The 12,158-nt window shown below is 44.1% G+C and overlaps 1 protein-coding gene across 1 annotated transcript; it reads right to left on the reverse strand.

Annotated features, from left to right (window-relative positions):
• Positions 1-201: 201 nt before the first annotated feature.
• On the reverse strand, positions 202-6,184 carry LOC124607242 (cold and drought-regulated protein CORA-like). Its single transcript, XM_047139516.1, has 2 exons — positions 6,096-6,184; positions 202-740 (listed from the first exon to the last, which is right to left on the reverse strand). Exons 1-2 carry the CDS (start codon positions 6,108-6,110, stop codon positions 333-335), a joined length of 423 nt encoding a protein of 140 aa, XP_046995472.1. The 5' UTR covers positions 6,111-6,184; the 3' UTR covers positions 202-332.
• Between the last annotated feature and the right edge of the window lie 5,974 nt (positions 6,185-12,158).

Genomic DNA, 12,158 nt, shown 5'->3' on the forward strand with positions numbered 1-12,158 from the left:
ATCATCCTATCATCCTCATCGACTGCAGGTCGGCGAAGTGGCGTCAACTTGAAAGACCGGCAGCCAGCGAACATTCTGCCCGACGTGGGGCCCTAGCCATATGATTAAATAAATAAACTTGGCAATATCGAAATTACAGTAGCGTAGTACAGCCATCGAATTTCACTAGCTGGGGTTAAGAATAGTAAAACAACTCTTCTCTAGCTGCAACATATAATTTTATTTTATTAAATAGTTAAATCTGGTGGTGGTATTTGAAGTGCTCTCCCTCTCGTGGAGGGGTCGGTCGTGATGCGAGTTCCGGTCTTATCCTTGACGGAGCACGCGTCCGTCTAGCCGTGGTGGCCGTGCCCGCCGTATCCGTAGCCGCCGCCCCCGTGGCCGTAGCCGCCGCCCCCGTGGCCGAAGGCGGCGTCGTGCGCGTTGACGGCGGCGTCGCGGGCGTGCGTGTGCGCCACGGCGGCGAGGTGGGCGGCCCTGTGGGCGGCGACCTCCACTGTGTCCTGCACGTAGCCGCCGGGGCCCACGGCGATGTGGGCGGGGCCGAAGGCGGCGTAGCCGGCGTGGATGCCGTGTCCGCCGCCGCCGCCTCCGTGTCCGCCCCCGTATCCTCCGCTGAAGCCGCCGCCGTACCCTCCACTGAAGCCACCGTGACCGCCTCCAAAGCCACCGTGGCCGCCACCGAGACCCACATACCCGGGCCTGGCCGTGACAACAGCGACGGCGGCTACAAGGAACACCTGCAACGGGTAATGACTTAGAGTCATCCGCTGAACTAGTGCAACAGTGCTACGCTTCAGTGGTTCAAATGGTTCAAATGGCTCTGAGCACTATGGGACTCAACATCTTAGGTCATAAGTCCCCTAGAACTTAGAACTACTTAAACCTAACTAACCTAAGGACATAACACACCCATGCCCGAGGCAGGATTCGAACCTGCGACCGTAGCAGTCGCGCGGTTCCGGACTGCGCGCCTAGAACCGCTAGACAGACGCACAGTTCTTCCGCCACGGGGTTCGTATGCTATCCGAAAGATGGGAGGCTGTAGTGGCCAGCGATGGGCAGTACTATGAATCATAATTGTTTTGCAAGTTTTTCACAATAAAACTCCGAACTTCGAGAAGAAAACGGGCGAAGCAAAGTTGTAGACATAGTAGTATTTGTGATAGCTATAATTATTAGTGTGCAAATGACATGAATTCTGGTCTAATGTTTCCAGAATGAGATTTTCACTCTGCAGCGGAGAGTGCGCTGATTTGAAACTTTCCTGGCAGATTAAAAGTGTGTGCCGGACCAAGACTCGAACTCGGGACTTTTGCCTTTCGCGGGCAAGTGCTCTATCAACTGAGCTACCCAAGCTCGACTCACGGTCCGTCCTTACATTTTGCTTCTGCCAGTACCTCGTCTCCTACCTTCCAAACTTTACAGAAGCTCTCCTGCGTACCTTGCATAACTAGCATTCCTGAAAGAAGGGATATTGCGGAGACATGGCTTAGCCACAGTTCGCGTCTAATGTTGTTTCGTGCATTGTCCTTAGTCACCAGTAGAAATATCGGCACTTACATCATTACACACTGCATGTAAGACATTGTGATATGGTTGGAATTTCCCGGATGATGTCGTTGTATGCAGAGAAGTTGTAACAATAGAATATTGTAGATAAGTGCATGAAGACTGCGAAGGATCGACGCTTGCTGCAATGAGTGGCGAGTTTATCCCCAGCACAAACAAATGTAGCGTACTATAACGGCAAAGGAAGACCCTATATTATATGAATGCACGACTGCAGGGCAAATACTGGAAGCAGTTACTTCCATTAAATATCTAGGAGTATGCATACGGAATGGTTAGAAGTGGAATGACCATATAAAATTAACCGTGGATGAGACAGAAGCCGGTCTGAGATTCATTGGAATAATCCTTAGGGCGTGCAGTCAATCAAGAAAATAAGCGGCTAAGAAAACGCCAGTTCGGTCAATAACACAATATTGCTTGTCAGTCTGTGATCCATACCAAAGAGTGGAGAGAAGATATTTGAAGAAGAGCGGCGCGTTTCTTTACAGGTTCATCTGGTAACCGCAAAACTGTCAAGCAGATGCTCCTCTGCCCCCACTGGCAGACGCTGAAAGGGAGGCGTTCTGCATCACGGTATGGTCTACTGTTAAAGCCTTAAGAACATGCGATCCTTGAAGAGTCAAGCAATATACTGCTTCCTCCTGGGTACATCTCGCGAAAAGGCCATGCAAATAGCATCAGAGAATCGATTCCACTCGGAGGCTTACTAACAATCGTTCTTCTAGCGAACCATACGCGAATGGAACAGAAAAAGGGTGAATTGGCAGTGGAACACAAAAAACGCTCCACCACACACCGTAAGGTGACTTGCGGGGTGTAGATGTTGATGTAAATGATATAATTTTATAACCGCTAATCGAATCAAGTCAAATGAGACACTACCAACAAACTCTTTGAGCCTAATCAAAAAGTAACAAGACATGTATTGCAGTTTTTCTTATGCCTAAGACATCTTTATGACAACGGAACAATACTGATGACTGCTCACTAATTTCTTGGATACCACGTAGTCCTTGCAAACTGAATTCTATTCTTGGCCACACAGCTCACTCAACCAACACGCCTCATCAAACAGTATATTTGTCCCACAAACGCAGTTCGTTGTTACTTCCCTGGCGACTGAGGTCTAGAAAACCATTGTGATATAGAACACTCAGTTTACAGAATACTCATTTAGATGTGCAAGATGCCTGGACCAATCAATGCCAGGAGAGAACTTTCACAATGCATCATCAACTAATTAAAATTCCCTGAGAGCGAATATCTAGTTTTCATTTTCCCTCACGATTCTGTTGGATACTGAATCGGACCAGAAGTCATCGGGGCAGATGAAAAGCATTGATACACCAATGGCTCGCCGTTGTGTCCGAGCGGTTCTAGGCGCTTCTGTTCGGAACCACGCGGCTGCCACGGTCGCAGGTTCGAATCCTGCCTCGGGCATTGATGCGTGTGATGTCCTTAGGTTAGGTAGCTTTAAGTAGTTCTAAGTTATAGGGGACTGATGACCTCAGAAGTTAAGTCCTATAGTGCTCAGAGCCATTTATCTCACTCTTACATTAACCTGTGATCTTGCAATGTTCATCACTTACCTAGAAAAATTTATTCCCTAAATTTCAGTACCCAATATTAATTATTTTTTAGTGATGTGCTTTTCTTGCGCCAGTGTATGATGTCTTAAACATAACTGCACATTCGATTGAGTGGTGTGCTGAATCCTGGCAACGCAGCGAAAATTCAGTTTTTCGCAGCTCCTGCGACGTTGAACGGGTCACTATGTTTCATTCTGGAAACATCCCCCAGGCTGTGGCTAAGCCATGTCTCCGCAGTATCCTTACTTTCAGGAGTGCTAGTTCTGCAAGGTTCGCAGGAGAGCTTTTGTAAAGTTTGGAAGGTAGGAGACGAGGTACTGGCAGAAGTAAAGCTGTGAGGGGCGAGCCTGAGTCGTGTTTCGGTAGCACATATGGTAGAGAACTTGCCCGCGAAAGGCAAAGGTCCCGAGTTCGAGTCTCGGTCTGGCACACAGTTTTAATCTGACAGGAAGTTCCGGGTCACTAAGTGTCATATCACAGTACTGACGTCGGTTTTCAGAAAGGGGATACACTGAAGTCCTCAAGAGTAGCGACTACATAGCACATTCCAGTACATTTATCAGCGCCATTCACTACCCCCGACCGAGTATTTTTTATAAGTAGGCAAGATGCCATCAACAAAGTATAGTGAACTTTACGTGAACTGAAGATTTTATGTATGTTGACAAACACCAGTACGGTATTCGCTTTCGACCACTATTGAGCATTTTAAAAATACAGTACATACGAGATGAGCATAATTATGCGGAACGTGACAGATTTAGGTGAAGCTTGTTTTGAACTATGGCTATGTCAGTCTTTCACTCAAAGGTATTACAAAATGTCAGGCCTCAAGTACCTCGTTTACGATACCGCCAACTTCAGCAAGCTATAACTGTTACTTAAGACTCTGTCTTACCCCTTTTGCTCTATGTTGAGCATTACTCTTTTTCTTTTATTATTTTGAAAGTAGTGAAAGAGAATCATCTTGGTCTATCATGGGGTTGGAGCACAGCTGTCCCACTAGAAGGGATCGGCGATACTTGTGACGGTGCGTCAGTTCTGCTTTCGCAAAAGCAAAGAACACCGTTGCTGGTTTGCACCCCTGCGTGAGGGAGGCGGAGTTTGTTCCATAACACCTCCCTTCCCTCTTTTGTTTACTCTTGGGGCCGACTGACACGTCACAGTACCCATACTACAGTATGACCTACAATTAGCAAAAGAGTAGTAATTCACACTAGAACGATTTCTACATACCCGTCCATTTTAAACAGAAACTTTTCGTTGTACAGTGAGATTTCATGGCAGAATTTCGAGCGAGTTCTACAATAATGGTAAAAGTATCAGACATCTACCCTACTGACCATTAAAATTGCTACACCACGAAGATGACGTGCTACAGACGCGACATTTAACCGACAGAAGGAGGATCTGTGATATGCAAATGATTGACTTTTTGGAGCATTCACACAAGGTGGGCGCCGGTAGCGACACCTACAACGTGCTGACATGAGGAAAGTTTCCAACCGATTTCTCATACACAAACAGCAGCTGACCGCCGTTGCCTGGTGAAACGTTGTTGTGATGTCTCGTGTAAGGAGGAGAAATGCGTACCATCACGTTTCCGACTATGATAAAGGTCGGATTGCAGCCTATAGCGAATGCGGTTTATCGTATCGCGACATTGCTGCTCTCGTTCGTCGAGATCCAATGACTGTTAGCAGAATATGGATTCGGTGGCATCAGGAGGGGAATACAGAACGCCGTGCTGGATCCCAGCGGCCTCGTATCAGTAGCAGTCGAGATGACAGGCATGTTATTCGCATGGCTGTAACGGATCGTGCAGCCACGTCTCGATCCCTGAGTCAAAAGATGGGGACGTCTGCAAGACAACAACCATCTGCACGAACAGGTCGATGACGTTTGCAGCAGTATGGACTATCAGCTCGGAAACCATGGCTGCAGTTACCCTTGACGCTGCATCACAGACAGGAGCGCCTGCGATGGTGTACTTACCTGGGTGCAGGAATGGCAAAACGTCATTTTATCGGATGAATCCAGGCTCTGTTTCCAGCATCATGATGGTCGCATCCGTGTTTGGCGACATCGTATTGATCGCACATTGGAAGCATGTATTCGTCATCGCCGTACTAGCGTTATCACCCGTCGTGGATGTATTGGGTGCCATTGGTTACACGTCTCGGTCACCTCTTGTTGGCATTGACGGCAGTTTGAACAGTGAACGTTACATTTCAGATGTGTTACGACCCGTGGCGCTACCCTTCATTCGATCCCCATATTTCGGCTGTATAATGCACGACCGCATGTTGCAGGTCCTGTACGTGCCTTTCTCGATACAGAAAATGTTTGAGTGCTGCCCTGGCCAGCACATTCTCCAGATCTCTCACAAATTGAAAACGTCTGGTCATGGTGGCCGAGCAACTGGCTCGTCACAATACGCCAGTCACTACTCTTGATGAACTTTGGTGTCGTGTTGAAGCTACATGGGCAGCTGTCCCTGTACACGCCATCCAAGTTCTGTTTGACTCAATGCCCAGGCGTATCAAGGCCGTTATTTCGGCCAGAGGTGGTTGTTCTGGGTACTGATTTCTCAGGATCTATGCACCCAAATTGCGTTAAAATGTTATGACATGTCAGTTCTAGTATAATATATTTGTAGAATGAATACCCGTTTATCATCTGCATCTCTTCTTGGTGTAGCAATGTTAATGGCCAGTAGTGTATAACAATGGAGAAGCTGTCTCTTACCCTTCCGTATCGTTCTAAGAGGCCACATGGAACATTTCCTTCTCCTTTATTGCTCTAAGTCAATCATGTAAGTGCCATACTGGTATCAGTTAATGAATGGATCCCTATCCTCACAAATACATCGTACAGAGACGAGAATGAATGTCCACACAACTGCTGCTGAAGCAGGTGACCGCTACTCACCAGAAAGGTCTTCATGGCAGGTTGGTTGTTGCAGCAGCTGAGGACTGTACGGTAGAAGCGCAGGCCACCAGCTTTTATACTGAACACTGATGCTGTGAAAGGGACGGTCCAACTGTCCGTGTCCTTCCACGTTCTATTGAAGTCAATGTCCGTGAAGCCACGCCGAATCGCGCTACGAACTTGTAAACATCTACAGTTCCGTAGTAAAAGTGTCCTAATTCCCGCAGGAAAATCCTGAATTTTACTTAATTACTGAATATTAACCTCTGGTTTCGTCCTGAAATTTATCGTTAAAGAAACTTTGTTTAAAACAGAACCTCTTCTCTTTGTATTCTATTGTTCGACTTAAAAGACACACTGGTCCAAGTGTGTTCATTTCACTTCGTTCTGATGACATCTTCCGTATTCATGAATTTTTTTTGTTATATTAGCTTTTTCGTGAGACTAAATGGATATTGTAAAGGTGCGCGGTGCTGTAGGCGTTGGAATTGTGTCCAGATGCAAATATGTATATGCACTAAACGCACCATAAATGTGAACTTTTTTTTTTGGTCATCAGTCTACTGACTGATTTGATGCGGCCCGCCGCGAATTCCTTTCCTGTGCTAACCTCTTCATCTCAGAGTAGCACTTGCAACCTACGTCCTCAATTATTTGCTTGACGTATTCCAATCTCTGTCTTCCTCTACAGTTTTTGCCCTCTACAGCTCCCTCTAGTACCATGGAATGTGAACTACAGTCCCGGAAATATTCCCAAAAAATACATTAGTGTGCCCTGTAAGAAATAAATAAACACAAAATAGGAACTCCTTAGAGTTCCAAATATACTCGTGTATTTAGCGATATTTAACTTCAAGTTTAATAATGTCACCTTGCTAATGATTATTACTTGTGCATGTCGTAATATATAACCAAATATTTTTTCGAATTCTCCGGAATAAATCTCCTTCTTCCGCACGTTAAAACATTTGTCAAATTTCAAAAGATCCTCTTCACTTAACACTACGTTACACAGCAGAACTGTAACTGAACACTGTCTCTAGGAGAAAAACTCCCTCGAATTTTCCTGGAATGAAATCATGTAACAGCATGTTCCTCGTGTGCCCCTTGTTTACTTTTAACAAGTCCCAGTCTCCAACATCAGTCCTTGATAATGAAACTGTATGTTTCCTGGGCATACATCAATGGAAACTCTATTGCTTCAAGTTGTTTCACTGATTCTGCTGTTTGGTTGCTGAAGTAATATTTAATGCATTTGTGTTCAAGGTCTACCAAAATTCTTTTTTTCCCACATGAATTAAAGGCAAACTGGACGCTGTGCTATTCCTCTGGATGCAGGGTAGATAAAATGTGTGTAACAATTATAAACATCATGTGAAACTACGACATGCAAAAGTGCGTAATTTCACGCGTTTTAAAGTAGAGCACTTATTACTACGTCAAGCTCATTTTGTTCCTACTTTCATTTCGTAAGAGACATTCTGTTCATATTTATTCAGAAAACAGGAAAGTTTAGGAGAATACTCACCACATACAGTTATTAAGACAGGTTTGCTCTGTAAAAATAGTGTACAAGTACACTCTCTTAATGCAGTGCACCACAATGAAATTTGGTCGAACTAGTTATCATTGTTTGCGCCACAGTTATTTTAAACAGGAACTAAAAATGTAGCGTAATAAATAAAAACGGTAACATTTCATTGCTGTTTGACACGCGAATCATCGTGGGTGGCTAACTAATTATTTACATTTTCTGTTGGGCTAAATATGCAGTACACTCTCTGTAACGTCTGCATTAGCGCATGTGAAAGTTACGATAATCTCTGTTGAGATTGACTCTTTGGCGGTCTGTTGGAATGTCCCTGCACAACATTAGCGCAGCCCAGCCTTGACCACAACTTCATCGATATACTCAACGGCACCATTAAACAGACCGTTAGCTTTTATTACAGCTCGAGAAACGTAAAAGCATTGTCGTAGGTCGCTCAAAGCCGAGTACAGTAAGTGCGAGCAGAAGTTATGTGTTGTTCAGAAGCTCGGTATGCTTCTTGGTATGACATTAATTTTGTACCACATTAGTGTACGCCTACTTAACTAAAATTGCACATTTTCTACAGGGAATATCGTAAGAACGTGCAGAGGCTTTCGAAAGAAGGAAAAATACTGTTTTTATGAGAGAATGTGGGTCGAGAATATAGCATGCGGAAAGAGTGGGCCGTTTCATATCAGGCCCGTATGTGCGTGAAGTACTAAATTATGTAATTTATTTATTTATCACTAATCATGTTTTGGACGAGCAGCACAGCGGTTTTGGAGTCCAAGCGGAGAGCAAAATGTGACCCATGGCTGTCTAAGTCGTCAAAACATCGTCAGTTGCTCGCTAGATAATGTAGTAGTGAAACGTCCCCTTAGAAAAATTAATGGATGACTGTGCTGATAAACCTCTTACATTATTTGATTTTCAAACAGCTGAGCAGAACTGAACGTACTCAGACATTTCGCTCTTTGCCTATTCTGATCAACACTAAACTGACAGCCAATATTTTTAGCGCAACGCAATCTGACTTTCAATAATCCCTACAAAAGAATGGCCCTGACCAACATTAACCTATACCTTTCACAAATCACTTACCTCACAAAAATCTTCGTTACTCGAACTACTGTCAGCTAAATAAAAGATTCAAACTACTGAAGGCACTAACCACTGATAGGCATAGTTAGCAAATGAAAGATTTTGATAGAGAACAAACAATGTATTTACCTGTTCAAAAGTCATTATATATATATATATATATATATATATATATATATATATATATCAGTCCATGATATCCAATATTACAAATTTACTCTTTCTGATGGACACACGTCCAGATCGTCCGCTCTCAAAATTCCGTCATCTTTCTCCACACATCCACCACTGCTGGCGGCTCACCTCCAACTGCGCAGCGCTACGCTCTGTTAACAGCCAACTGCCCAACACTACAATAGCGAATGTTACAACAATGCCAACCAGCCACAGATTGCACACAGCACAGCCAGTGATTTTCATACAGAGTGCTACGTGGTGTTAACGATATAAAAACCTAAACAGCCTACTTACAATAGGAGCGGTACCTAACATTACAGGGTGAGAAATTAACGGAAAACGGTTTCTCCCCTTTCGTGCACATTTTAGATCACTTGAAGGTTTTGCTTCGCTCACGAGACTACACTGTTTATTCCGGATTGTTGCAACTGGAGTGCAGCTGCTCGCGGAAGTCTACTGTGGACTATAATTATTTCACGGCAGCGAAACTTCGTTGATAATGCTAATGCCCTAATGCTTAACCGATGTACGCTGGAAAACATATTAGTTCTTGTTGTGGCTACGAAGTGTAAATTAGGCGCTCTACAGTTTGTGTATGACTTCCGCACTGTCATTTCACAAACCATAACTCGAGTGAACAGTATGGCTATCGGGAAGAGAGAGAGAGAGCGTGAGCTACTAGTGAAACTGTTTCATGTGAATGGCAGCAACTACAGTGCTGCATTCAGACAGTATCGGTTACTGAAAGATCTGAGGAGAGGCCAAGTGTCATTAAATGGTTTAAAAAAGATGATAATGAAATTCGGAAACACGGGTGGGCTTCGTGTGTCATCTGGCAGAGGAAGGCGTCTCATTCCGATGGAAGCTATTGACGACGTTGCTGTTGTTATAACTGACCATGCAGCACACGTGCCCCGAGCAGTGTTAATACTCGCGCTGGGTCGCGAGAATTGTCGATCCCACGGTCAACAGAATGGAAAGTTTTGCGGTCTATTTTGAATTGGTACCCGTACGAAATCCAGACAGTGCAGCAACAATCCGGAGCAATATTTTGAATTTGCTCTTCCGTTTCTGGAGGATTCGGAGTTTCATGACGTGTGGACTGGCAGTATTCTACACTAGAGTGCGCATTAGGACCTGCCAGGTGTACCGTGATGTCTGTGCGTTAGCGAGACCTTCTGCAGCAAGTGATTTCTGCTTTGGAAGAGCGCAACTCTGTGGAAACCAGTGAAAGATCTGCTTAACGCAACCTTTCACGAACGTGTTGTCTCCAGAGGTTTTCCAGATGCGTGGGCTGCAAGATCACCTGTTCTGAATCCAAGTGACTTTTGCCTCGGGGGCTATGTAAAAGAAACCATTTACCAGGGACACTTTCGGTATCTATCTGAACTGAAGGCCAGTATACAGGAACACGTTACTCAGATTCCATCGGAACCACTGCGAGCAACTGTTGATCACGTCGTCTTATGGATACAGCGTATCGTCGACGTCTTAGGTGTTCATATTGAACAAATGTTGTAAGTGGCGATTAATAATAAGACCAACACCACGCCTTTCTCACTTGTTTGATCCTTTCTGCCCACGTCCCGTTCCTGATCCATTACACACGGAAACATTTCTGTACGTCCTTCTTGCTATCACAGCGCCACATTTGGTGGACAAAATTGTAACATACATTTTCCAGCGTAAATTCATTCCGCATTAACTCATTACAATACCTACCAAGTTTGGGCGGCCTCATAGGATAACTGCAGCCCACAATGGACCCCTGTGATCAGCTGCACTTTAATTATAAACATCTGGTACGAAGTAAATTAAATACTGTATGATTGACGTCTGTTAGGTGTAAACTAAAGATATCATCTAATTTATCTCTATGTTATCGTTCGTCTGACGATTATAACGTTAGTTTTTGTTCTGATTAACTGATCATGTATTTCAAACAAATCACCTTTTGTACCGAGTTGGGTATTACAACAACACCAGTGAGTTACAGCTGAAGTTTGTCAGCTCATACAACTACCTAGGAGCAACAGTTTATGGGACCTTCCACTTCATATGCACTCTGTAGGCAAATGTACAACGCTCGGCGGACTGTACTTTATACTGGAATGAGCGCACACTTCGCTACAGAGTGGAAATTCTCGTTCTATAAACATCGTCGAGGCTGTGGCTAACCCATGTCTCCGCAATATCCTTTCTTTCAGGAGTGTTAGTCCTGCAAGGTTCGCAGGAGAGCCTCTGTAAAGTTTGGAAGGTAGGAGACGAGGTACTGGCAGAAGTAAAGCTGGAACGACGGGGCGTTAGTCGTGCTTGGGTATCTCAGATGGTAGAGCACTTGCCCGCGAAATGCAATGGTCCCGAGTTCGAGTCTCGATCCGGCATACAGTTTTAATCTGCCACGAAGTTTTGTACTTCATACTATATACAGTCATTTCCTGTCCTGTTATATTTTCTTACCTATCAAGGATAAATGTTCTCGGTAGGAAGGGAGAACAAGCGTTTACAGTATCTGATCCGTGCAAGGCGCACCGTCAATAGTTTCCCTTACTGTGTCTTTGCTCAACTCGCAAGAACATGTTTCCTTCCGCGACGGCTAATGCGGGTCCGTCACGCTACCCGACTGAGTCGCGTGCTAAAGTTAGTTAGTTAGTTAGTTACGTGTTCCATTTATCAATAGCACAGAAAAACAGTTATGATGTGGAACGTATCAAATGCACAAGAAATGCGCAAAGGAAACAAGTTTTTTTTACATTATAGTGTTATATTTAAATATTTCTGTTATCTATTCCATTCCCTTAAATGGCACAAAATTCATATATTATATCCTCAGATTTATTTACTCATATTCAAGAATTCATCTATGCTATAGAAGGAGTTGTCAAGGAGGTATGATTTCAATTTGTTTTTGAAATTATCACTGCTGTCTGTCAGACATTTTATTCCATCTGGTAATTCATCAAAAAGTTTTATAGCAGCATATTTTACCCCTTTCTGTGCCAAAGATAGGTTGAGTAAAGGATAGTGTAGGTCCTTCTTTTTTCTAGTATTGTTATCATGAATGTCGCTGTTGATTTTAAAGTGGTCCATGTTGTTGAGAAAAAATTTCATTACTGAGTGGATGTACTGTGAAGCAGTTGTTAGAATTCCTAACCTTTGAAACAGATGCCAACACTGGGGATGGAATACAGGCGCTATTTTTCCCTAACGATTCCATGTTATGGCCGAATGAGAAAGTTCTACTTGGCGCCTTC

This window comes from Schistocerca americana, chromosome 3 (genome assembly GCF_021461395.2).
Source record: "Schistocerca americana isolate TAMUIC-IGC-003095 chromosome 3, iqSchAmer2.1, whole genome shotgun sequence".
NCBI lineage: Eukaryota > Metazoa > Arthropoda > Insecta > Orthoptera > Acrididae > Schistocerca > Schistocerca americana.